General features: G+C 40.0%; 1 protein-coding gene across 5 annotated transcripts in view; it reads left to right on the top strand.

The window, feature by feature from the left end:
• myo3a (myosin IIIA) overlaps positions 1–27,029 on the top strand; it is a 74,276-nt gene that overhangs the window by 34,191 nt on the left and 13,056 nt on the right. For 2 of the 5 annotated variants that reach the window (XM_077508773.1, XM_077508771.1), the window contains exons 10-28: positions 576–617; positions 3,692–3,782; positions 8,880–8,996; positions 9,158–9,262; positions 9,359–9,442; positions 11,587–11,789; positions 13,175–13,273; positions 15,061–15,175; positions 16,317–16,443; positions 18,172–18,382; positions 18,444–18,591; positions 20,022–20,175; positions 20,240–20,328; positions 21,365–21,494; positions 22,829–22,899; positions 23,032–23,088; positions 23,943–24,020; positions 25,347–25,552; positions 25,611–25,722. In XM_077508773.1, the coding sequence (XP_077364899.1) occupies positions 576–617; positions 3,692–3,782; positions 8,880–8,996; positions 9,158–9,262; positions 9,359–9,442; positions 11,587–11,789; positions 13,175–13,273; positions 15,061–15,175; positions 16,317–16,443; positions 18,172–18,382; positions 18,444–18,591; positions 20,022–20,175; positions 20,240–20,328; positions 21,365–21,494; positions 22,829–22,899; positions 23,032–23,088; positions 23,943–24,020; positions 25,347–25,552; positions 25,611–25,722 (2,239 nt within the window). The remainder of the gene's footprint in view (positions 1–575; positions 618–3,691; positions 3,783–8,879; positions 8,997–9,157; positions 9,263–9,358; positions 9,443–11,586; positions 11,790–13,174; positions 13,274–15,060; positions 15,176–16,316; positions 16,444–18,171; positions 18,383–18,443; positions 18,592–20,021; positions 20,176–20,239; positions 20,329–21,364; positions 21,495–22,828; positions 22,900–23,031; positions 23,089–23,942; positions 24,021–25,346; positions 25,553–25,610; positions 25,723–27,029) is intronic. The other 3 variants (XM_077508772.1, XM_077508775.1, XM_077508774.1) reach the window with 3 other exon arrangements.

Below are 27,029 nucleotides of genomic sequence, written 5' to 3'. Positions count from 1 at the left end.
TTTGATTTTACTTTTATTTTTATTATTATTATTTTAGCTGTTTTTTTTCCTAAACAGATTGGTTAATAATGATGAAACGTAGCTCTTTTGTAAACGGAAACAGGCAGAAATAAACTTTTTCTCCCTGATGGAAGAAGAGACATTCATCTTTCTTTTGGTAGGTTCCATGTTTTGATAACAATAGAACACAATATTCTGCAGGCCTTGTAAAATCAGCCCAAATTCAGAAAAACAGCTGGGAGTGAAGGGGGGTTGCTTCTGTGAAAATGGCTGCCAGTCAATGAGTTAAACACATAGAGCCAAAACATGCCTAGCGAAAATGAAACTGCACCAAAAAAACTAGCCACCAGAGGGTGCTAGAACTGCACAAATGGAAATCAACCTTACTTTCTTAAAAAATATGTGCTGCTTTTCATATCGTGACATGACAACAGCGATATATTGTGGCAGTTTTAAAATTGTGATATCGCCGTTATCCTTACATCCTTACAGAACGCACGCCTCCATCCTGTAGTTAGTCTTCCAATGTTGACCTTTTCTTTTTGCCCAATTGTTATTTCTCTCATTTGTTGAAGCCATCACGGAAAAACCGAGCGAAGCCGAGACAGTAATGAAAGGTAACAAAAGATGTGGCCGTGCAATGTGTCACATCCACTGCTTTTATGCCACTGTAGTATTATTAGATCTTTTGGCTTGTTAGCTTGTTTATTTTCCTCTCACCGTTGTGACTCTTTCTGACACCGGGCGTTTTGGATATTTGCTTGTCAGCAAGTTACAGATGACGTCAACTGGCTATGCAAACAAATGACAAATACAGGAAGTCCTCGAGATAAGGCGCACTCCACCTTAGGCGTTTCCACTTTACCATGGTTACGCCCGCTCCACCATTTTGTCTCCTCATCCGCCATTTTGGCCGCAGTGTTTTCCTCTTGTCCTCTGTTTAGCCCTTAGCTAATGCTAGCGCTTGTGCACTTGTGGGAGTATCTTTTTGGCTTTTTTGCCCTCTTTTTTTTTCCACATCCTAGCCCCAAAGAAGAAAGCAACGTCTTGTATCAATGTTGGTCCAGCCAAAAAAAAAGCAGTTGCCATGGAAACGAAGCTAGATATCATAAAAAGGTTGCAGAAAGGAGAGACACAGGCGGACATCGGCAAAGTCGTACAGTATCTTATTTGTTATTATTTTAACGTATTTCAGATATTTTTTTTAATGCAAATTATTTTTGATGTAAATATTGCGTTTAGGGGAAATTTGACTGAAGTCAAAATTCAGGTAACTTGAGGCCTCCCTGTATTTGAATATGAGATGGAGACAGTTCCTTTATTTCTATTGCTATCCATCCATCCATCCATTTTCTTGACCACTTATTCCTCACAAGGGTCGCGGGGGGTGCTGGCGCCTATCTCAGCTGGCTCTGGGCAGTAGGCGGGGGCCACACCAGACTGGTTGCCAGCCAATCATAGTATTTCTATTGCTAATGCTCGAGAAATAGCATGAGCAAACGTATGACTTGTGCTAACGTGACAAACACGTTTGGAGATATGATCACAAAGTGAGTACTTGACTGGCATTTTTTCTAAATATCTTATGAAAACTGAATTTACTGTGCCATCAAAATAGGTCCGTGTGGGTCATTTGAATTTCACACTGTGCTCACTTTTGTTGCCAATGATTCTGACACGAATGGCTGTAACAGTACATACGTACATGTGACTGTAAATTTACTGAGGCCTCAAAAGTACTTAACACGCAGCCATTTTTGTTTGTTTGTTTGTTTGTTTGTTTAAAATGCTGGCAACTAATGTTCATTTTTGTCTGCCATTTTGAAATTTAGTGTCAGTTTTAGTCCAAATTCAATCACACTTGTTAGTTTTTATCACAATTAGTCAACCTCTTACCATTTTTATTTAGTCCATTTTTAGTCGACCATAAATCGAGCATTTTAGCCTTTTATCTTAGTCCAAGAAAATATAATTTTATTTGTCTAGTTTTAGTCAGAACAACCATTTGAGCCCTGTATATTTTCTTTGTCAGCAGATGATATTGAACCTTTTTGGATCTCAAACTATTTCACATCAAATGTTATCATCTTTTTGATGGAAAAACAACTTGACACACAATTACAGTGGCCGTTATGGCTCCATGCTATCAGCTATTAAGTTAGCCAGTATTAGTTAGCGGTCAGATTAACATTATTATATGTTATTCGGATTTTTATTTTCCTCACTTTTATGCTGTGTAATAACTCCCACATAATACTACCGATATACACCCTTCAAATTTCAACTTGCTACAAAAATTGACACATTCCAGGGTATATATATCGTCTGATCCCACGTTACTTACAGTACTCTTACAATTTGATGTTAAATATCAACTTTTCCCCATTCACTTTCAATGGGACTGACATTGAACTTTATCTAAGTCCCACTTTCCATGCCCATACGTACAGCTGACCATCATTAGCACTTTGTGATACTGCTTAGTTCTTTTTTATTTAGTTATCTTTCAACTTCAATAAAAATTTTGTAATTTTCACAGAATTTATCTTTTAATTTACTTCATAAGCATTCAGCATTCCCACGCAATTTCTCCAGAAATTGCACTTAGTCTAGTTGTTGTATTAATGTTGCGTTCTAACTAAACGATTAAATTTTTTAATCAGATTAATCAAATCTTAGAATTTTGATTAATCATGATTAATCACTGATTTAAAAAGGCTTTTTTTTTCCAACATATTTTGCCCGTTAAATTTGAAGCGCACCTGTTATGTGTTATTTTTTTTTACATTTAATGTTATGAGGACATCTTCAAAAAATTATATCCACTGCACACGCTCATCCTGCTTTTTCTAATCAATAAATTATTTGCATAATTTAATATGGGGAAAAAAATGACTTACGGCATATGCAAACATTTATTAAATGCTTTACTTTAATGCATGTAGTTATGTTTATTGCTCAAACTCGAACTTTAACGTAACCATCCGCTGTCGTCTAAAAGGATCATCAAAATTAATAGTGTGAGTAATCTGTGGTAATACAATGATTAATGCGATATTTTTTTGTGATTAATTAATTAGTTAATGCTTTAACTTTGACAGCACTAGTTCTAAGTATAATATACTTTTTTTTTTTTTTGTTTGTTTTGTTTCGTTAACCTTTCAGCATGAATCCACCTCCTGGCTGTCCCCATGTGTTTGTGCCGCATGTCACATGACAGTGTCGCAGACGTGACAGATTAGCAGAGACAAGATTTGACAAAATCATATCATTTTTGTCTCGTTTTTGTTCATGGACTAAAATGTCCATTGATTTGAGTCCAGTTTTTATTGAGTGAAGGACATTTTTGTCTCGTTTTCATCAGTCGATGAAAATGCATACTGATTTAGTCCCACTTATTGTTTATTAATGAGGATTTTACTCTAGTCTAATTTTAGTCTGGTGGAAAATGTGTGTTGATTAAATTATTTTTGTTCAGTTTTTGTGGATGAAATTAACACTACTGGCAACAAAACTGGCTACACCCCTCAGTGAAAATGTCACAATCGTGCCTAAATGTTCATTGTTTTCAAGCACTGCTTTAATGTTGTTGTACAATCGGACATTGTAGCTTCAATGTTGTTCTGTGAAAAGACATCATCAAATATTTACAAAAAACGTTTGTGGTGTTTGTGAAACACTTATGTTGAAGGCATGAACGCATCCACACCAAAAGAGGAAGCGACATCAGGACGGAGCGGAACGAGGGTGACGATCTGGCCACTCTGGAAGTTCTTGACGAGGTGGTAAACAAAAAAATGAATTTTCAACGCTATTGCGATCACATTCCTGTCATGGTGACATATGAGCTGAATTTCATTTATTGCGCCTGCGAGGATTGTTTGCACTTTCAGTCGTAAACAATTGTCAAAATTGCAAGCGTGCTCTTTGACACGCGGACAATTCATCAGGTCGGTTGAATGATGGGGCCCCGTCCGTCCGCCGTCTTCCTTGGCTGGCGGATATTGGTGCCATCCTTCACTGGGAGAGAACCGGCTGAAGGACGCCATCTTGGTTTTGTTGACAACATATTGCTGAGCGGCATACGGCTAGACTAGGCCAGATGCTTTTTTATACGCTTTTTTTTTTTTAAGCTTTTGTATACTTTATACAGTTTTAACACCTAATTATCGTCACATTTGTTTTTTAAACCATTTTTTGTCACGTAGTTTTCTCATTATTTAAGTTCATTACTTATTCAGTATTTGCCATCATTTGATTATTTAATTCACGACTGTCTTTGTTAAGATGGCACTTTTACAGTAAATGCGTAACATAAGGGTTGATTTATATATGGTCACAAATTGGAATTTAAATTAGAATTCAGAACTTAGCAACATTTGTGGCAAGCAAATATTTAAATATTTATTTATTCATGTTAAGTAGGAAGGAGGATTAGGGCCAGTGAAGACAGAACGAAGTTACGAATGTAACTACGGTTCTATGAGTTCCAAACGACCGCCAGGTGGCGGTGCTGTAACCAGCATGGAGTTCCCCTTGTCGCGACAGCGTCATCGAGTAAGAATAACAAAATATGCTTGTCCCTAGTTCCGGCTGACGTAGTCCCCTATATAAAAAGGGTTCTGAGTAACAAGCAATGCTGACAGTCGTTCAGGACTCATAGAACCGTAGTTACATTCGTAACTTTCGTTCTATTTCGTCCCTCCCGACCGCCAGGTGACAGTGCTGTAACCAGCACGGAATGCCGAATACCAGTGATGTCACGAAGACCCTGAAAAGTCTAACTCAAAACGGGGCCTCCGCAGGACCCCGAACCACGTCCCGTGGGTGAGGAGAGTTGACATCCAAGCTGCAGAACCTTGAGAACATTCAGGGCGACGACCAAGAGGCAGCCGCACAGATGTCCTCCAAGGGCACGCCCCTCAGAGCAGCCCACGATGTAGAGTGACTAGAGTGACTGGAGTGACTGCGCACCGCCGTCAGAAGGGACCAACCAGAGACTCTGTACGATTGTCGAATCACATCTCCGATCCATTGAGAGAGGCGTTGCTTGAGTGTAGAAGAGGCACGCCTCTTTTGTACGACAGATTGCCGGACAAAACCGCCGGAAGTGCAGCAACAGGTCCCGACCCTCACCAGCCCAACACACCCTCACCAGCCCAACACACACACACACACACTGGCAGAGACGCTGTGGATCGGGCTGCCAAACCACCGAACCAGTCAACCAGGCGGAGATCCCGGGTCGGAGGGGCAGAGACTACGGTGGAGGGTGAACCACAACTGGGCTGGCCAACAAAGGGCCACGAACAGCATTGTGTGGTCCCCCAGAAGGACCCCCAGAAACGTCAGATGAATGAGGGGGAGAGGCCGCTCCCGCAGAGCAAACCAGAGGCGACAGTGAGTGGACTCCACGGAGGCCAAGAGAGCGACAGCCACCCTGCCGCAGCGACTCCACACATCGCTCACCACCTCCCGCCGTGTCCACAGGGCTGACGACGCACCATCCTGACGATTGATGTGGCGTAGCAACCGTAAAGCCACCAAAAACTCGGAGACACCGACGACAACTCAGTGGCGGGTGGAGACGAACCAACCACTCTTGCAGTGGCCGCAGTGACAGTAGGGCCAGGGGAAAAAAACGCCGTCAGGTACATTACCGTGCCCAATCGTCGCAGGCGGAGGACAGAAGGCCGCCTCCTGTTGGCCCGGAAGAGGGAGATGAAGTGCAGAGCAACGTCCTTTTCTGTGAGGGAGCATCCAAAGATGTGGCGTCCAACGACATCCCGAGCGACAGTCGCTCTTGCAACATCTGTAAACACTGTGGGAGAGAATGACCTTCCAAAAGCCAGCACCCGCAGCCCCTTGCGTTGAGCCGCAATCGGGACGAGGACGCAAACGTCCATCACCTCGATGACAGTGAATAATTCCATCGATCGTATGCAACACCACAGACGTAGGCATCCACGGGATGAAATGGGGAATCCATGGCAGCCCGCAATCGGTGTGCAGCCAGTGAGTGCGCGTCGGTATGCTGTTATCTTCGTCCGGCATAGGAGGCGCGAACCGCCCCGTCCCCAACGGGATCAAATGGAGACTCCTTAGCAGCCCTCAATCAACGCGCACCACGGGATAAAAGAGAGAATCCATGGCAGACCCCAATCGATGCGCAGCCAGTAAGTGCGCGTCGGTATGCTGCTATCTTTGTCCAGGATAGGAGGCGCGAACCGCCCCGTCACCAACGAGATCAAACGGAGACTCCTTAGCAGCCTTCAGTCGACGCGCAGTCCACGCACAGTTAGTGAGTGCGCGTCGGTACGCTGCTAACATCGTCTGGGATAGGAGGCGAGAACAGCCCCGTCACCAACGGCATCAAATGGAGTACCCTTAGTAGCCCTCAATCGACGCGCAGTCAGCGAGTGCACGCTGATAGGCTGCTAACTTCGTCTGGGATAGGAGGCGAGAACCGCCCCGTCACTAACGGCATCAAACGGAGAATCCTTAGCAGCCCTCAATCGACGCACAGTCAGTGAGTGAGCGTCGATATGCCCCAGGGGGGCCAGGGGCCATAAGGTGGTCGGGTCCTGGTTCCACCGGGGATGGTGCGTCCTTCCAAGGAGCAACAGCAGCTGCCGTTGAAGGAGAAGGAGGACGGACTTCTGACATCAACTACGACAGTCAAAACAGCAGTCGGTGCGGCCTTCTACAGGTTAGAAGGGCCCGTCACAGTGCTGCTATCTAGCGGCGTCCCCCATATCAGCCATCCATCTACGCGCAGGGAGTGTACCCAGTCAACTGGCTGCTATCGTCGTATGGGAGAGGAGGTGGCAACCAGGCCCGTCACGAACGGTAGCAAAACGAAGCTCCGCACAGCGAGGGCGGTAGACGTCGTGTAGGGAGCTGCAGACTCCGTGCGGGAATGGAGGCAGCAACCAGCCCCATCGCCCACGAAACCACAACGAAGCTCTGCACAGTCAGGGCGGCAGACTTCGTGTAGGCGGCTGAATTCCTGTAGAAAGTGGCCGACCTTGTGAGGGAGAGGAGGCAGCAACCAATCTCGTCACCAACTGAACAAGACCAAGCTCCACGCACGGAGAACGACAGAAGTTGCGTGGAGAGCGGCAGACTTCGAGTGGGAGAGGAGGCTGCACCTAGCTCCTTCCCCCGGGGAACAAAACAAAGATCCGCACATGGAGAGCTGTAGACTTCATGTAGAGAGCGGCCAACTCGGTGGTGGAGAGGAGGCGGCAACCAGCCTCATCACCAATAGACAAACAAGGTCCGCGCATGTAATATGACCAAAGTAGCTAGGATAGCGGCAGCCTTTGCGCTGGGAGCCGGCAGCCTTCGTGTGGGACAGGAAGCTGCCCTTAGCCCTTTCCCCAGTGGAACCAGACGAAGAGCCGCGCATGGAGAGCGGTAGACCTCGTGTGGAGAGCGGCAGACGCTGTGTCGGAGAGGAGGCCTGCACTTAGCCTCATCCTCAACGGACCAAACACAGTGCTGCGCCTGGAGAGCAGCAGGAGCTGCGTGGAGAGCGGCCGCCTTTGTGTGGGAGAGTGGCCGCCCAGTATGTGAAATGACTCGCACCCAGCCACTTCGCAATCCGAACAAAACAAAACCACAAATCAATCAAACATGCATGTGTCGTTTGTGCCACCCATAAGTTGACAATGGCACTGAAGCTCCATGCATGGAGCGCGGCAGACTTCGTGTGAAGAGCGGCAGACCCTATGTGGGAGATGGAGGCGGTCGCTGGCCTCGTCCTTCCCACTTTACAAGTAGAACAAAATGAGACCCAAAAGCAATCAAACAAACATGCAAGTGGTCGTTTGTGCCGTCCTCAGCTTGCAGTTGATATGGCAAACAATATTCCGGCTAGCACACAACATCAAGGCAGCTGATGCCCTTCACTTTGATGGGCTGGGGCAGGAGAAGCAGGCAGTGAACCCGATCAACCAGATCACAGGCTACTCGCGACTGACGGAGCGTATAAGGCTGTGCGAGAAAGGTTAAAGAGGATGTGTCCTGGCGACGTTCCATTTTTATATAGAAATAGAACAAAAGTTACGAATGTAACTACGGTTCTATGAGTCCCGAATGACCGCCAGCATTGCTTGTCACTCAGAACTCTTGTGTTGTTTGCACGAGAAAGGTTCTAGAGGATGTGTTCTGGCGACGTTCCCTTTTTATATACGGGACTACGTCAGCCGGAACTAGGGACAAGCATATTTTGTTATTCTTACTTGATGACGCTGTCGCGACAAGGGGAATTCCGTGCTGGTTACAGAACCGCAACCTGGCGGCCGGGAGGGACGAAATACAACAAAAGTTTGACAGAATTCTCACTTTCAAGTCTGACTTTAAAGTCAGAATTCTGACTTTAGTCTCAGAATTGTTGCTTTATTCTCAGAATTCTGACTTTAAAGTGAGAATAATAGTAGCACTAATAAAGTCAGAATTCTTACTATTCTCAGAATTCTGACTTTAAAATGGGAATTCTCATTTTAAAGTCAGAATTTAAGTGAGAATTCCGAGAATAAAGTCACAATTTTCACTTTTTTTCCCTCTCTTCACTGCACTGGCCCTAATCCTCTTCTGTTCAAATTTGAGAACAAAATTGCAATATCAGGACAAAGCTTGTGTCAAGAAGAACAGAAGCAATCCATTTAACAAGAAACACTTGACTTGACTCCAACTAAATGGATCAATAACGACTGAGTGGTATAATTTGAGTGTGTCCAAATCAAATGAATCAGCTTGTGACATTTTGCCTCAAGATTCGGCATGAAGCAGAATGCAGTCGAACGTCAAGCTTGTGATGATGTGAACGTGTTGTTTTTTGTTTTGTTTTTCATTTATTCTATTTTTTTTTTCAGGATTCGGTGAGCGAGCATCTGCAGGAGCGCTACGGCAGAGATGCGATCTACACCTATGTGGGCGACATCCTCATCGCTGTCAACCCTTTCCACAAAATGAATATTTACACTCCTCAGGTTGGCTTTCCCATGCGTGCAGAATATGCAAATGTATTAGCAAGCACATTTTTTTTACAAATGGATGCTTCATCCTGAATTGGTGTTTGGGAGAAAAGTGCAAGTGTATTTTTGTGTTTTGTTTGTGTTTTTTTCCCCCCTGCACCCTGATGTGTTGATAGCACAGTAAAATGTACGTGGGTGCGAAGCGGACGGCCAACCCGCCGCACATCTTCGCCGTGGCCGACATCGCCTACCAGTCCATGGTGTCGCACAATTCCGATCAGGTGATTTTTGTTGTTGTTGTTGTTTTCGGCATTCCTTTACAAGCATTTGACATGAGAAAGGACGAGACGCTGACCCGCTCGCTCGTTTGCACGCAGTGCATCGTCATCAGCGGCGAGAGCGGCGCGGGCAAAACGGAAAGCACTCACCTGCTCGTGCAGCAGCTCACCGTCTTGGGCAAGGTGAGCAAGAAGCCGGCGCAGGTACTCGACGACAAGTACCGATTCAACTCCTGTACTCATTGAACAATTTTCAGCAATAAAAAGTGAATATTTTGTCCAGAATGAATTTGATAACTTCATTCTTTTTCATGTACAATTAATACCTTTAAAAAGCAATTTTTCTACTTTCTGTCGACTGATGATGATATCACCTGTGCTGAGGAAGTGGGTGGGTAACAGCCAATCATGGCTCACCTGTTTTCTGTGTTTGGTCAATAAACTGAGCCATGATTGGTCATTACCTACTTTCTCAGCACAGATGATGTCATCATCAGTCGACAGCAAGTCTATTACTTTTTAAAGGTATTAATGGGATCTTTGCACAAATCCACTGCTTCCTGAATTCAACACCATTCCTTCATTTCCTGTCTTTCATGAGTGGACAAGCTGATTAATCCAGGTGTGCCTGATCTCAGGAACTACAACAACATTGGCCAGACACACCTGGATTAATCAGTTTGTCCACTCATGAAAGACAGGAAACAAAGGTGTGGTATTCAATTCAGGAAGTAGTCGAGCTGTGCAAAGAGCCCATTGTACATCAAAAAGAATGAAGTTACCACATTATCGACAAAATATTCACTTTTGACTGCTGAAAATGGCTCAATGAGTGAAGTATTTCTTTCAGTACAAAAATATTTAATAAATCGATAAATAAAGAAAAATAAATTAAAAAAATAAAGACAAATAAATATTTCTTTTAAATAAATATATATATATATATATATATATATATATATATATATATATATATATATACATAAAATAAAGATAAATACAAAAAACAATAATAAAATAATAAAAATTAAAATAAAAAAAAAGTCAAAATATCAATACTTCAAGTAAGGAACGTAATTGAGTATTTGTACTTGATTAGTTTGCATCAGATTTTGGGATGTGATAGAATCTAGGCCAGTGTTTTCAAAAATTGATATATCGAATCGATATTCCTTTTCATAGCCCAATATCAATCAATTCATAAAAGCATGAATCGATACTTTTTAACTTAGTCTACCCCAAGAGGAGCCCAGTTTTTTTTGCCACTTCATATACTTCTGTGGCTATAATTGATTTCAATTATATATTATTTTAATTAGGTCATGTTCAATTAAACATATACGATTAATGTAACCGCATTGGATTCAGTTTTAAATGAGTGATAGATCGATATGTTTTTTCAAGGCTGATACCGATACAGATGATTAGTAGTCAAGGAGGCTGATAACCAATATTTCAAGCTGATATTCATTTGCAGTAAAATGGAAAAAAAAATGTAAACTAAATTGACAGATTTGTTTAAAAAAATATAACAAAAATTGCAAGGAGTTTCCTGGGTCATTAGCATCTGTTAGGTTAAATTAAAAATAATAATAATAATAATTACAAATTAAAAAGCAAGCAAATGTCTCTCATGATTTCTACTGTAAATATTTACCATAATTTCTTGATTTATTTATTTATTTATTTTTATTTTATTTTGTAATTAAAAAGTGTAGGAAGTTGCTATTTTTTCTAAAGTGGAAATTTAAATAGATCCATAAAAGAAAAGTTCCCTGCATCTCACTGAGGGACAAATGCATGCGAATGGAGCTCATTTGGGTTTTTTGTTCGGGTTTGTTTCAAAAGAAGTGAATAATGGTCTGAACATGTTCCAAATGCGTGTCAGTGGACATTTTACAATTCCTGATGAAAACCCCCAAATCACTACGTTCGCAAGTATTCACTGCTCAGTGAGATACCAGCTTTATTGACCTTCTGATTTAAAAAATGGCCGGTGCCGATATTTGTCAAAATGCCAAATATCCGGCCTGGCCGATAAGCGGTCTATCCCTATTTTAAATTGTAAATATTCATATATATTTTTTCATACTAATGCACCAAGTAAGAGCAGGAATTTCTACTCTTTCCATATAAAAGTCAAATTGGTACTATATGAAATTATTAAGTGAATCGAAAATCAATATGAATCGAATCGAATGGATTTTGGAAATATGAATCAATACCTAGCCCTAATAGAATCCAATGTTAATGTGTCATGAGTTGATTTCTTTTTCTTCTGCGGGTGAATTGAAATCTGCCCAAAGTTTTCTTGATTTGTCTGGCAGGCCAACAACCGCTCCTTCCAGGAGAAGATCCTGCTGGTCAACAGCCTGGTGGAGGCTTTCGGAAACGCCTGCACGGCCATCAACCACAACTCCAGCCGCTTCGGCAAGTACCTGGAAATGAAGTTCGCGGCCGGAGGGACGGTGGTGAGCGCCAAGATATCCGAGTACCTGCTGGAGAAGTCCAGGGTCATCCACCAGGCTGTGTAAATATCACCTTTATTTACTCTACATTTTGTTTTTGAACATTTCAACATATTAAAACATATTTCAACTAGAGCTGTCAAACGATTACATTTTTTAATTGGAATAATCACATTTAACAATTTGGATTGAATGACTTTAATCATGAACTTATTCAAACCCCAAAATGTGTAAATATGTTTTTTTAATACGTTGTCCTTCCCTACCAATAATGTATTTATATGTTTGTTTGTTTTTTTTAATGCTAGAGCACACAGAAGGCTTTGATGCAGCTTCTGACCTAAAGCAATGGTAGTTATTACAAAAAAAGGCCAGCAGGTGCCAGCAGAGTATAAGAGATCAGCCAGGGCCATGTTGCAACAAGCAATGCTAATTGCTGCAAAACAAAACAGATACAAATATATGCTTTTTTTACCAGGATAAAAGAAGAGACTCAAATCTTTCTTTTGTTAGCTTCCATGTTTTTATAGCAAAATCAGTCAAACTCCAATTGCGTCAGTAAAAATAGCTGGGAGTGAATTAGTTAATCATTTAATAAAAAAGAAAAAAATTATTCTTCATCAACATTTTTTACCCGTCAAATTTAAAGAGCACCTGTTATGTGTCAATTCTTTTGACATTTAAAGACATTTTCAACATTTTTTTTTTTATCCACCGCACACTCTCATCATCCTCTTTTTGTAACCAGTTAATTACTTGCATAATTTAAAATGGGGAAAAAATGACCCCGATATTTTGACATGAACCAAATATTCTGAATGTCATACATAAATATTTATGATATGCTTTACTTTAATACATTGTCGTTACGTTTCTTGCTGTGCTACCTTGAACGTAACCATCCACTCTCAGCGAAAGGACCGTCTGTGGTCAAAATTAATTATGTGATTATTCTGCGATAATACATGATTAATGCGATAATTGTTTTGTGATGAATTAATTGGAATTAATTTCAACTTGTGAAAAAGATGCCCTTTAACGTATTGGGTGCCACATTCCTCCAAAGGATTTCAACCTCTTTATTTGCACATTTTTTAGTTCAACATTTTGAAGATATTTTTTCAGATTATTATTTTACTTATTTTTTAGTTTTCTGGGGTTGTTTTGTTCTCCATTTCAGCTCCAATTGAAGGAGGTTTTCGTCCGTCAACCTGGGTCAGTACAGGCCATCCTTCTCAGTCCGTGTATATTTTTTGGAGGTCATAAATCACTCTCGGAAAAATGCGTGCCAACAATGGAGAGATGGAAGTGGCCACCTCTGTAGTTTAGTTTGCATTGGACCTTGTTTTTTTGCAGCCTTCCGCAACATAAACAATGGAAGCGCACCATGGATTTGTTATTGTCCGTATTTGCGTTGACGCTTTGCGGTGCTTGTCTGTTCCCACAGCGGGGAGAAGAACTTCCACATCTTCTACTACATCTACGCGGGCCTGGCTGACAGGAAGAAGCTGGCCCACTACAAGCTGTCCGACTGCAAAACACCAAAGTGTGCACCAGTCCTCTTTTAACACTCAAGCCCATCTATTGTCTTGTCTGAACATGGATTAAAAAAAATGTATTTTCAAGTGTTGCGTCTAGAACGGAAGGCAAATTCAAACATGTCGCTTTCAATTGGACACGTTACAAAGTTTACTCATTTGCTCCCAAAAACATATCAGTACATTTTATTTTAAAATTTTTGTCTTCCAAAGACGTTTTTACATGTTTTTTTTTACATTTTTTTTTTTTATCCTTCAAGTATACAGGCTTTGATGCAGCCTCTGAACTGAGGTGGTCGCTTGAAGCAATGGTAGTTATTACAAAAATGTCCAGCAGGTGTTAGCAGAGTATAAGAGATCAACCAGGGCCATGTTGCAACAAGGTCTTTTTGACAATGTTTTCAACGGATTTATGAATAATGATGAAACTTAGCTATATTCTAATGCTAATTGCTGCAAATGGATAACAGATAGAAATATACTTTTTTTCCTGATGACAGAAGAGACTCTAATCTTTCTTTTGGTAGGTTCCATGTTTTTATAGCAGTTGACTAGAACACAACATTCTGTGGGCCAAAAATGGGTTCAAATCCAGTAAAACCGCCGGGAGTGAGGGGGGTTGCTTCAGTCAAAATGGCCGCCAGTCAATGACTTAATGACAACAAAATCTCCTTTTGGAGTGATTGATTGTATTTGCATTCAGACCGCTCAAATGGTTGAACAAAAGCAAGTAGGGATGTAACGATACCGGCAATATCGTGACATTGCGATATTCAAACTGCCAAGATATCGTCGTCATCATGTCACGATATTAAAAGCAGCACATCTGTTCAAAAAGTTGGGTTGATTTCCACTTGTGAAGTTCTAGCACCCTCTGGTGACTAGTTTTTTGTTTTTTTTTGTTTTGTTGTTTTAGTGCAGATTAATTTTCACAAGGCATGTTTTGGCCCTTCTATGTTTCAAATCCATGCTCAGATGGCGAACGTAATTTGTCAATATGTGTGGGAACTCAATGTGTGCGAGCATCAGCATGTAAATGCCTCAAAATATCCATCCATCCATCCATTTTCTTGACCGCTTATTCCTCACAAGGGTCGCGGGGGGTGCTGGCACCTATCTCAGCTGGCTCTGGGCAGTAGGCGGGGGACACCCTGGACTAGTTGCCAGCCAATCGCAGGACAGCGTCAAAATATATATTTATATATTTTTATATATAATATTTTTATGACGTTCGAGTCCAGGCTCCGGCCTTCCTGGGTGGAGTTTGCATGTTCTCCCCGTGCCCGCGTGGGTCTTTTCCGGGTACTCCCGTCTCCTCCCACATTCCAAAGACATGCATGGCAGGTTAATTGGGCGCTCGGAATTGTCCCTAGGTGAGCTTGTGAGTGTGGATGGTTGTTCGTCTCTGTGTGCCCTGCGATTGGCTGGCAACCAGTCCAGGGTGTCCCCTGCCTACTGCCCAGAGCCAGCTGAGATAGGCGCCAGCACCCCCCGCGACCCTTGTGAGGAATAAGCGGTCAAGAAAATGGATGGATGGATGGATGGATGGATATTTTTATGACAGTAATGTACAAAAGCACAAGATTTTTTTTTTTTTTTTTTTTTTTTAAGTATAAGCTCATTATTTTACAATTTTGTGACCTTTTTGTATCGTCAACCTCCCCACAATATCGTATCGTATTGTGACTATCATATCGCGATGATTATCGTATCGTGATGTTTGCATATCTTTACATCCCTAAAAGCAAGTGAGGTGTACACAAAAGTGAGCGTGTCATTTGCGTGTGCCGCTCAGGTACCTGTGCAACGATCACGTGAAACTGGGGCCCGATATTGTGAACAACACCGCCTACAAGGAGCAGTTTGACGCAGTGGAGCAGTGTTTCAAAGTCATCGGATTCTCCCTTGAGGTAAAACACCGCTCACTCGCTTTCGATTCAACCTTCACCGTCGTGTGCACATTTTCAACAAGGCGCCGTCCGTCTCGTCGTCATCGTCGTTGCCGTCGCAGCTGGCTAATGAAGCGCTCGCTGATTGCCTAGGGGGAGCCGGCCGTCAATCGCGCTTATTCTTGTCACCGTGTGAGAAGCCTTGTCGGCCCGAGTTCGCCGCAGGAGACAAATTCAATGCGCTTGGACATTTGCAAACAAAACATTGACCAGTTTTTACACAAAGAAGAACTTGCATTGGAAGACAGATATTTTTTTTTTCTCCTCAAAATTTCAGTCTTATTTTTTAATTTTACAAATACTTTTCACAAATATTTTTTTTTTATTTTTTTTAAGTCATTCAAACCCAAAAATGTGTAAACACGTTTTTTAATACTTTGTCTTTCTCTCCCAAAAACATATTTATACATTTTTTATGTTTTTTTTTTTGTTGTTGTTTTTTATGGAAGAGAGCAAGGCTTTTATGCAGCTTCTGACATGAAGAGTCGGCTTAAATGAATTGCAAAAATATCCAGCGGGTGGCAGCAGAGTATAAGAGATCAGCCAGGGCCATGTAGTAACAAGCTCTGTTTGTCAGTGTTTTCATCAGGAATATGAATATTGATGAAACTTAACTATATTCTAATGCTAATTGCTGCAGAATTTGAACAGATATATGAAAAGAAGAGAGACTGATTTTCTTTTGGTATGTTCCATGTTTTTATAGCAATTGGACAGTGTTAATTGAGTTAATTTAGTTAATTTTACATATTCTTCGCAGATCAAGTCGTAATCAAGGTTATTTTAGTCAACTAAAACGACTAAAAACTAACAGATCCACGATGAAAACTAATTCAAACTAACTCAATTACAAAAACAATACTCAAAACTAACTCAAATGAATAATTCCCAAACTATAATAACCTGGTCATAATAGGAGAAAGTCAAATGTGAACAAGGAAAGAATCAAATCGTAACAATACCTGCCGGGAAAAGCAAAAATCCGAGTAATCAACAGCCCTTGAAAAGATTTAGAATCGCCACATTGAGGCCACGGAATGGCAGCAAAGCACTACTTTTATCTAAATGAAGAACGGTTGTGTTTTTTTGTTTTGTTTTTCAGGAGCTGGGCAGCGTGTACAGCACAGTGGCGGCCATCCTCAACGCGGGCGACATCGACTTCTCTGCCGTGGTCTCGGAGCACCAGACGGACAAGAGCGACATCGTCAACACCGCCATCCTGGAAAATGGTCAGACACGTTCCTTCGTTTCATAAATTCTGGTTTCTATACATCTTTTCAAAATGTTTTCAGCAATGTTCATTTTACAGTCCTCACCGACATCTATTCTTTATCCTCTGCAATAAACGCCTGCGCAGTTGTGAGCATCTTCTTGGTGGATTTAGTCTGTTTGCATGATACTGCCATCTAGTGACAACGTATGCACAGCAGATACAGTGGCATGTTGCCCACCGAATCATCAGGATCAACAAAGTGTTTTGTCACGATTTAGAATCTTATTTATTACTGCAGTGATTTTGTCTCCTTCAAAACATATTTGGATTATTATAGTGTTGGAATTTTTTATTTCGTTTTTGTTTATTATTTTTAGTTATTTAATAAATGCTTAGTTTTAGTTTCAGTATTATTTTTTTTGTTTTTTGTTTTTTAAATGTGTTTTACTTGCATGCATCATGGGAGCAACGTCATCTTTTGGTGCTTTTCTATTGGCTGCTTGCTCGATGACGTCACTTCTTTGTGACACACTTTCAAACGTTATTCCGGCGGTTCATATTAAACAAACCTCGTTCACTCATCTTGTTCTGGAGCTGATTAGACTTTTGTAATTTTTTTTTAGTTAGTTTTGATTTCGTTTTTATTTTATTTTATTATTTTTTTTATAAATGTAGTTAGTTTTAATTAGTTTTCCGGGTGGTTTTGTTTGTTTTTATTAGTTTTAGTCATTTAATAAATGCTTAGCTTTAGTTGGATTCTGTATTAGTTTTATGTTTTTTTATTGTTTTGTTTTGTTTTTAATAATTGTGCGCAAAATTCAAAAACCAGCATCGGAGCAGTTAATATCAAAATAAATCTACCGTACTTAAAATCATATTTAAAATCATCCCCAAAGGCTGATGCACGAAATGAATTACCAAAGACGAAAACAAAGGACATTTTTCCTATAATTATTGTTAATTTTAGGTGGTTTTGTAAACATAAAATGTCGCTTCATTGTTTGTTTTTTAAAAAAAAAAACATTTTATTTTTTATTTGATTTCTTTTTGGGTTTTTTTTATTTTAGTTCAAGTTTTTTCATTAGTTTTAGTTCACTCAGGGCGGCACGGTGGTCGAGTGGTTAGCACGTCCGCATCCCAGTTCTGAGGACTCCGGTTCGAGTCCAGGCTCCGGCCTTCCTGGGTGGAGTTTGCATGTTCTCCCCTTGCCCGCGTGGGTCTTCTCCGGGTACTCCGGTTTCCTCCCACATTCCAAAGATATGCACGGCAGGTTAATTGGGCGCTCCGAATTGTCCCTAGGTGTGCTTGTGCGTGTGGATGGTTGTTCGTCTCTGTGTGCCCTGCGATTGGCTGGCAACCAGTCCAGGGTGTACCCCGCCTAATGCCCAGAGCCAGCTGAGATAGGCACCAGCACCCCCCGTGACCTTTGTGAGGAATAAGCGGTCAAGAAAATGGATGGATGGATAGTTCACTCAAATAACGTTGGTCAGGAATTGATTATTGCCAGAGGACGACTTCTTATTTTGTCATCTTCATGATTTGGCAGTTTTTGCTCGAATTTCCCCACAAAGAGACTCATAAGACGTGATCTGAACTTAACCTCGGATGATTTGATATTTGTTTCAAATATTTGTTTCCCTCGCATTATTATTGGCTTCCATGTGATTGTCGATTCTCTGCGATCCCAATCCGGCACAAATGATGTTTCCTGTTTTTGTTTTGTTTTTTTTGTTTTTGTCGTCAGTGGCGTCGTTGCTGCGCATCCGCCCGGACGAGCTGCAGGAAGCGCTGACGTCCCACTGCGTGGTGGCCCGTGGCGAGACCATTGTGCGGCCCAACACAGTGGAGAAGGCGGCAGAGGTGCGCGACGCCACCAGCAAGGCCTTGTACGGCCGCCTCTTCAGCTGGATCGTCAACCGCATCAACGCGCTGCTGCGGCTAGACGGACAACTCGGGTGAGATGACGTCATCACCGTCGTCGTCGCCGCAATCGTCTCACTGCACTTCGTCCCCCAGAGAGGACGACGAGGGCCTGAACATCGGCATCCTGGACATCTTCGGCTTTGAGAACTTCAAGAGGAACTCCTTCGAGCAGCTGTGCATCAACATCGCCAACGAGCAGATCCAGTTTTACTTCAGCCAGCGCATCTTCGCCTGGGAGCAGGTCGCCGCACGCCGACTCACCCACAAAGAGCTGCGCAACTTTCCCACTCGTTTTCGCCACCGATCGATCGTCGACCAAACATTTTCGGCATCACTTTCGTCACCAACATTTTTTTTGCAGACGAAAATTAAATGAAAACTAAAATAGAAGCAATTCATTGAGACGAAAACCATCACGAAAACTGATGCTATTTGTGTCGTGTCCGGATGTGGATACAGAGACCACACTAATCCTTTATTTATACAACTCAACACTTTCAAATTGACTGAATTGATGGATTTCAAACGCCTTCAAAAATGTATAAAGCCCATCATGAATTTTTACCAATAAACATACAAATCAAATTACTGTTAAAAAAAAAAAAAAAAAAAACGTGAGTACACATTAAGAGGAACAGATATTTTTTCCAAACCTAAATACAGAACAAAACAATAGAAGGATGTATTTCAATTCAAGGTGTCAGTTTGTGAAACAATCTGGATCATATCACTAAATCATCTCCGTCCATAATTCATATTTTTGCAAAAATGCATAAAAACTCAATTACAGTACTGGAAATATATGTATATACATATAATGCTCTTGCATCATTTGTGGTATTATTATTATTATTGTTGTTGTTGTTATTATTATGATTGTTTTATTTTTTTCATTTTCATTTTATTTTGTGATCAGGGGCAGATATCACAAGTTTTTACTTCTTTCTGTCCCCTTTCATTTCTTCTTTTTTTTTTTTTTAAAGAATGAAATACAATTATGACTTTAAATTGACTTGAAATTTGTTGAATTGGAGTATTCAAAGAATACTGGACAATAAATAGGTTAGCACATCCGCCTCACAGGTTAGAGTTCATGGCATGGGTTTAAATTTAGTATTTCTGTTCGTAGCCCTTGAACAGATGTGAAAAAGTCGTCCTACAAAAATACTTCCTCCATCGTCTTCATTCATGACTTTGCTCTCATTATGCAGTCGTTGGGTCCCCGGGGGGAGGCCAGAGAATGCTTTGTTAATGTGAAATGATTTGCTCGCACCCATGGAGGGCGACTATAAATCAGACTAAACGAGGCTCAATTAGGAGGGGGAGACGTTCAACCTTTCATTTCAAATCCTCTCTTGGGGGTTCTTGTTGGCACCACGCCCACACATACATTTGGCCGACATCTCATTTTTCAAACGTAAGATGTAAGATGGGATACAAGATAGGGAGCAAATATTTCTCCTCATTAAATTAAATATATATATATTTATATATATATATACACATATATATATATATATATATATATATATATATATAAATTTGCTTTATTGAATTGAATTGAATGAACTTTTGTTTTTTTAAATCCATTTGTGTAGTCAAGCTGGGATCGGTCAAATATTTGTTGTCAATCAAGCCGATTTGATGTGTGTTTGTCCGGCTTGCGCGCAGGACGAGTACGTGAAGGAGGACGTGGATGCTCGCGTGATCGAGTACGAGGACAACCGCCAGCTGCTGGACCTGTTCCTGCAGAAGCCGATGGGCATGCTGGCCCTGTTGGACGAGGAGAGTCGCTTCCCGCAGGCCAGCGATCAGACACTCGTCGGTGGGTTCCTTCTCAAAAAAAAAAAAAAAAAACGTTTCTCCACTCAAGCTGGGATCTTTTACAGAGAAGTTTCAAGATAACCTCAAGACCAAAAATTTTTGGAAGCTGAAGAGGATGGACCTGGGATTTGGGATTAATCACTTTGCTGGAAAGGTATATTCTCGTCACGAAAAGACAAAACATCCATCCATCCATTTTCTTGACCGCTTATTCCTCACAAGGGTCGCAGGGGCTGCTGGCGCCTATCTCAGCTGGCTCTGGGCAGTAGGCGGGGGACACCCTGGACTGGTTGCCAACCAATCGCAGGGCACACAGAGACGAACAAGACAAAACATTTCAGGCAGTAATTAGCTCATAAAATATACCTTTATGCAAAACAATATGAAATGTCAAATGGGAGGCCCAGCCTCGCGCCTTGTGGTGCTCCACATGATTGAATGCTCCTTCATCCACATGGAAAATTCACATTATTATGAACTCATTTTCTCCCAAAAACATATAAATACGTTCTGTTTGAAATATTACTAGTGTCCCAAAGACATTTGTATACGTTTTTTATGTTGTTTTTTTAAATGCTGGTGCATACAGAAGGCTTTGTTGCCGCCTCTGAACTCAAGAGAATGGTTGAAGCAATGCTAGTTATTACAAAAACGGCCAGAAGGTGGCAGCAGAGTATAAGAGATCAACCAGGGCCATGTTGCAACAAGCTGTTTTCCCTGTTTTTAATTATTTATCATTTATTTATTTATTTTATTTTTTTAGTTTATTTATTTTTATTTTATTTTTTATTATTATTTTTGTAACTTATTTATTTTTACAAAATTGGTAAATAATGATGAAACTTGGCTACGTTCGAATGCTAATTGTTGCAAAACGAAAACAGAGAGAAATACACTTTTTTTTCCCCCTGATGAAAGAAGAGACTTTAATCTTTCTTTTGGTAGGTTCCATGTTTTTATAGCAATAGAATGCAAACTTCTGTTGGCTTTGCAAAATGACTCAAAATCCAGTAAAGCAGCCGGGAGCGAATTGGGTTGCTTCAGTGAAAATGACTGCCAGTTAATGAGTTATGATGGAAGAGTTTTTTAGTTGTGCTGTTTTGGATTTTAGCACGAAGTACATGATTTGCTTCAGCAGGCCGCATAAACGATTGCGACGGTCTTGACACATTGTGATCTCAAACTGTCAGGTGATCTACAACGCGGCGGGCTTCCTGGCCAAGAATCGAGACACGCTGCCGGCGGACATCGTCCTCCTGCTCAGGTCCTCGGAGAACGAACTTGTTCGCAAACTTGTCACCCATCCCCTCACCAAAACAGGTCGGTACCAACATGAGTCACAAAAATTTGGTTCCAATCTGAAATTGACCCCAAACCATTTTGGATGCGAGCACGTATAAGCACTTACCTTTTTTTTTTTTTTTTATCAGCCATTTTATTCTGGTTGTGACTTGCTGACAGGCTAAAATGGCAATTAGCTAATTGTATTTATTAGCTCAAATTCTGAATTCACTCAAAATGTAGCTATCGTAGCTACTTTAACACTCACGTGACATCAACGCATACAAAAGACAATTTACTGAATTACATGTTGTATTTGTAAATAGCAAATGTTAAGTTTGTGTACGCAGTGTCTGCGAGCCGAATGTTAACATGGAACATGCTAATTCCGCTGCAACTCTTCTGGTATAGAGCTCAGTGCTGCCCACTAGTGTTGTGGTGCAACAAGGTGTGCAACTTTGAATTCAGACTTGTCTGTCAAGTGTAAAAAAATAAATAGATAAAAAATGTACCCGATTCTTTTGAAATTTGTGAGATTGCAAGGGTGTGCGCGGACGAAGAACCACGACGTTAATCATAAAATACGTTTTCTCAATGTGGTTAGTTCCAACTAGGGGTGGGAACCTCTGGCTACCTCACGAAACGATACAATAATGCGAGACAAGGCTCATGATAAAGATTATCTCACGATATGACGATATCGTGATTATCAATATTTTGCTCAGGTAATAAATCCACGATAAAACTAATCATAAAATAAGAAGAAGAAGAAGAAGAAGGAGAAGAATGTAAATAAAAATACAATAATAATAATCTAATAATATAAGTAATAATAAAAATATAATAAGTAGAAAAAAATAATTCAGATTATAATAAAATAATACAATTATATATATATATATATATATATATATATATATATATATATATATATATAAAATAGCAATAAAATAAATATAAATTAATAATAATAATAAAATTAATTAATAATAGAATAAAAAACATAATTAAATATAAATATAATATAAATACATAATATATATATATATATGTTATATATATATTAATCTAAATAAAAAATAATAACTAAAAATTTATAATAATAATAATAATAATAATAATAATAATAATAACTAAGCTTATGAGTCTTGTTCGCCTGAAGATTTGCGTCCAAGACTAGGCTCCCCCTAGCGGCCCGCCAAGTCATTGCTCAATAAGTCATGAAAAATAGTGATAGCGGCTGAATATTCACTGTAAATATCGCGATACTTGTGTAGAAGTATCGGTCATCTATCGGGAGACAAAGTATCAGGTTTTATTGTGATATGGATATATGGCCACATGGATGATTTTTCTTTTCTTTTCCCATGCAGGCAACCTTGCCCACACCAAAGGCAAAGGCATCAACACCATCCTCAGCCCGCGCACCCTCACTTTCGCCAAGGTACTCGCTCGCACATGCACTCAAGTCCACGTTAGCGCGCTCGCTGTCTCCATTTTCCAGCAGAGACGTTTTTTGTTGATACACTTTTGCTTGATTTTGGTGAAAGTGTCTTCTTTTGTTTCTTTCCTCCTGTTGCTGCATGTCAAGATGGGAGTGCTTACCTTGTACACGTCCTTTACTTTCAACGAGGTAACCGCTTTGGATTTCACTTGTTTTGACCTGGAAACCCTTGTGTAGTTCTTGCTGCTTGTTTACAAATTGCTTTGCGTCCGATACATTAAATAAAGGAGCAATCAATATCATGTTTGGCTTGCTTTGAGTAGACTTGATTTTGATTTTGTAGCCTTTGTGGGATTTAGAGCTGACACCTGGCAAAAAAATGCTTGACACACAACAATATCAAATGGTGATTGAATGGCTGTTTTTTGTTTTTTTTTTGTAAAGGGCCTAGTCATAGTACACATTCACCTGCAGTGTATCCCCGCTAGGGCTGCACGATATTGGAAAATCATGCGATATAGTTGATGAATATAGCGATATTGATATTATTGCGATATTTAACATCTTACCTAAAGAAATTACAATTTTGTTATCTAATAAAAGAATGACACTTTTTTTCATGTAGCAAAATAAGCACACTCGATATATTCTCAGTTAATTGTAATGACCTCTCGATAATGTTCAACTATTGCACATTTTAGTTAGCGTCTGACTGGTCAAATTCAGATCAAAGCATAAAATTCCATATGAAACTTGTTGCATGTCTTTGCGATATGCCGATTACATGGGCCAATATCGCTTTATCGATATTTTTTCGATATGTTGTGCAGCCCTAATCCTCGCAATAAACTGGATGTTGACTGCATGCTGTGAAAGAAAAAGCTTGCTAATGCTGTAACATGAGTTTGGTGTGCCTCATTTCATTGAAAATGAAAACGTTGAGCCTGTTACATGGTGCTTCCAAAAAAAAAAAAATCCAAATCAACATGATGTGGTTGTTTTTGACAAATTGTTTTTTTTCTTTTTCTTTTTTTTTTGTCGAGACGGTTGACACGGACACGCCCTACCATCCTCGAGAAACCATCAACATGAGAACACAGACGGTGGCGTCCTACTTCCGAGTAAGAGCGCTTCCACGTTCTCTCACTTGACACTCGCAGTCATCATTTCGGCCACGAAAAATTGTCATCAGAATTTTCATCACAAAATTTTTATTTTCAGACGAAAGTGAAACAAAAAAGTCAAATAGAAGCCATTCATTGAGACGGTAATGATAACTAAAATTGAAGGACAATTTTGTCAGTGACTAAAACGAAAATTAAAATAACACAGCAATTCAATCAGAAGGAATCAAACGTGAGTTGGAGAAAAGAACCAATCAATGCAGCTGTAAGATTAATCTCAAGCAATTTTGCACTCTTTTTTTTTTTTCTATTCATGTGAAAACTAAATTGTATTATTGTCAATTGAACATGTTTTGAAACAATTAATAAAGACGTTTGTTGTATTAAATGTATTTCGTCTTAAACTACAGTTACAAATCGGTGTGTTATAATTTTCTGTATAAAAGTTGAAATGTATGCTGTATGAAAATATCCACTCAACTGTCAATTTAGTCGACTAAAATTGCTCTTTTCTCGTCAACTAAAATTGCTCTTTATTTTCGTCGACTAAAATTGGATTAAAACTAAAATACAATCAGATGACTAAATTATGACTTCAACTTGAATTCATTTTAGTCAAAAGACTAAACCGCAACATTCACCATCTGGCATCAATGATGGCCACCTTGAGTCTTTCTTTCTGTTTTTTTTTTTTTTTTTTTTTTTTTTTTTTTTTTTTTTTTTTTTTTTTTTTTTTTTACATTTTCGTTGTGCTAATACAAGGATAAATATCTCAGTCATATATCAACTTGTAGCTTTTTTGCTACATTGTGTCCGCTTGTGGCAATTGAAAGCCACGAAAACGGCATTTTTCAATGACTTGCTTTTCTAAATGGATGCTTCATTCTAGACTCAACACCAGTTTTTGGACTTTTCCATCATACTTATTCATTTTTGGACAATTTAAATGTTATATTGTTAGTTTCTGAAAGAGGCATTTCATGGCTTGCAAATAAATGACACCATTTTGATTTGAAGTGGAATGTTTTTACTAGCTGTAAAAACAATTAGCACTGGAACAAAAACGAGTTGTCCATTTTTTTTTTTCTTAAAGTTGTTTTCCTAATCTGCACATTGCACAAAAAAAACATTTGAAAGGTAAAAAATGAAATACTAATGTGTTAGTTCAAAAATGTAGGCAGCAAAAGAAGCAAAAAAAATAAAAAATGCTATGCATGCCCAAAATGTCAAAGGAACAAAGTGATCGGATTTTGTAAAATCCCACAAGGGTTCAGGGTCACCATCTCATCGATAACCGTGTGGAATTTGTGCTCCTTTTTTTAGTACTCGCTGATGGATCTGCTGTCCAAGGTGGTGGCAGGCCAGCCCCATTTTGTGCGCTGCATCAAACCCAACAATGAGCGGCAAGCCAACAAGTTTGACCGCGAGAAGGTTCTGGTCCAGCTGCGCTACACGGGAATCCTGGAGACGGCCAAGATCCGCCGGCAGGGCTACTCGCACCGCGTGCCCTTTGCTCATTTCCTTAAAAGGTTTTTTGCGCGCTCATTTTGCTTTTGTGTGCCAATTGTTGACCGCGGCTCGTTCCAGGTATCACATGGTGGCCTTCCGCGCTGACGAGGAGCCCGCCGTCACACCTGAGACGTGTGCTGCCATCCTGGAGAAAGCCCAGCTGGAGAACTGGGCCATGGGCAAGACAAAGGTGCAACCAAAGATCAACAGTCACAGTCAGATACGGTGTTCCCTAGTTTTTCTCTGCGGTTAGGTTTCCAAAAAATGACGAGCAATAAATCAAATCCGCAAAGTAGTTGGCTTTACGTTTGGCCTTTATTAGAACTGTTTGAAGGCTCGAGAACCCCCCACCATATAATTCATACACTTTTCTTATCCAGGCATTTACATTTTCTCACATTTCTCTCTTGTTTAAACATTCTTAACTCACTGACTGGCCGCCATTTTCACTGAAGCAATCCCGTTTTACTGGATTTGGACTGATCTTGCAAGGCCCACAGAATATTGCGTTAGATTGTTATAAAAACATGGAACCTACCAAAAGAAAGATAAGAGTCTCTTCTTTCATCAGGGAAAAAAAAGCATTTCTAGCTTTTTTCAATTTGCAGCAATTAGCATTAGAATATAGCTAAGTTTCATCAATTAGGAGTGTGTCGATATATCGATGTGGCAATAAATCGTGATACTTTGTCTCCCGATAGATTATCAATACTTCTACGCAAGTATCGAGATATTTGTAGTTCATATACAGCCGCTTTAATGGCAATTACTTGGCGGGCCACTAGGGGGAGCGCCTCTTAAGAGTGACGGAGAAATGGACGCAAGTCTTCAGGTGAAGAAGACTCATCAGCTTAGTTTTTATTATTATTATTATTATTATTATTATTATTATTATTATTATTATTATTATTATTCATCTTTTTAAATATATTATATTTATAATGTATTTATATTCTATTTACATTTAATTATAGTTTTATTCTAATATCATGAATTATATTTTTGATTATTTATTTATTTTATTTTTATTTTCGTTTTATTTATTATTATGATTATTATTTTATAGTTAATTTTATCCTAGATTATCATGGACTTATTACCTGAGCAATATATTGATAATAATGGTATTGCCATAACGTCGTTATCGTGAGCCTTGTGTCGCATATCATATCGCATCGTGAGGTACCCACAGGTTCCCACCCCTATCATCAATATTAACAAATCTGTTTATAACAGTGGGAAAATGGGGGAAGTGGGTTGTTCTCTTATACTCTGCTGCCACCTGCTGGCCGTTTTTGTAATAACTACCTTTGCTTCAAGCATTCTCTTCAGTTCAGAGTCTGCATAAAGGCCTTCTGTATGCTCTAGCATTAAAAATATATATATATACAATAGAAACATTACTTTAAAAAAAATGAATACAAAATTGCACTTCAAAAAATCTGCGACACAGCGAGACCACAAAAAGTGAACCGCGTCATTTATAGCGAGGGAACA

This window comes from Festucalex cinctus, chromosome 20, assembly GCF_051991245.1.
Source record: "Festucalex cinctus isolate MCC-2025b chromosome 20, RoL_Fcin_1.0, whole genome shotgun sequence".
NCBI lineage: Eukaryota > Metazoa > Chordata > Actinopteri > Syngnathiformes > Syngnathidae > Festucalex > Festucalex cinctus.
The sequence above is the reverse complement of the archived record's forward strand: the minus strand, read 5'-3'. Positions and strand labels throughout refer to the sequence as shown.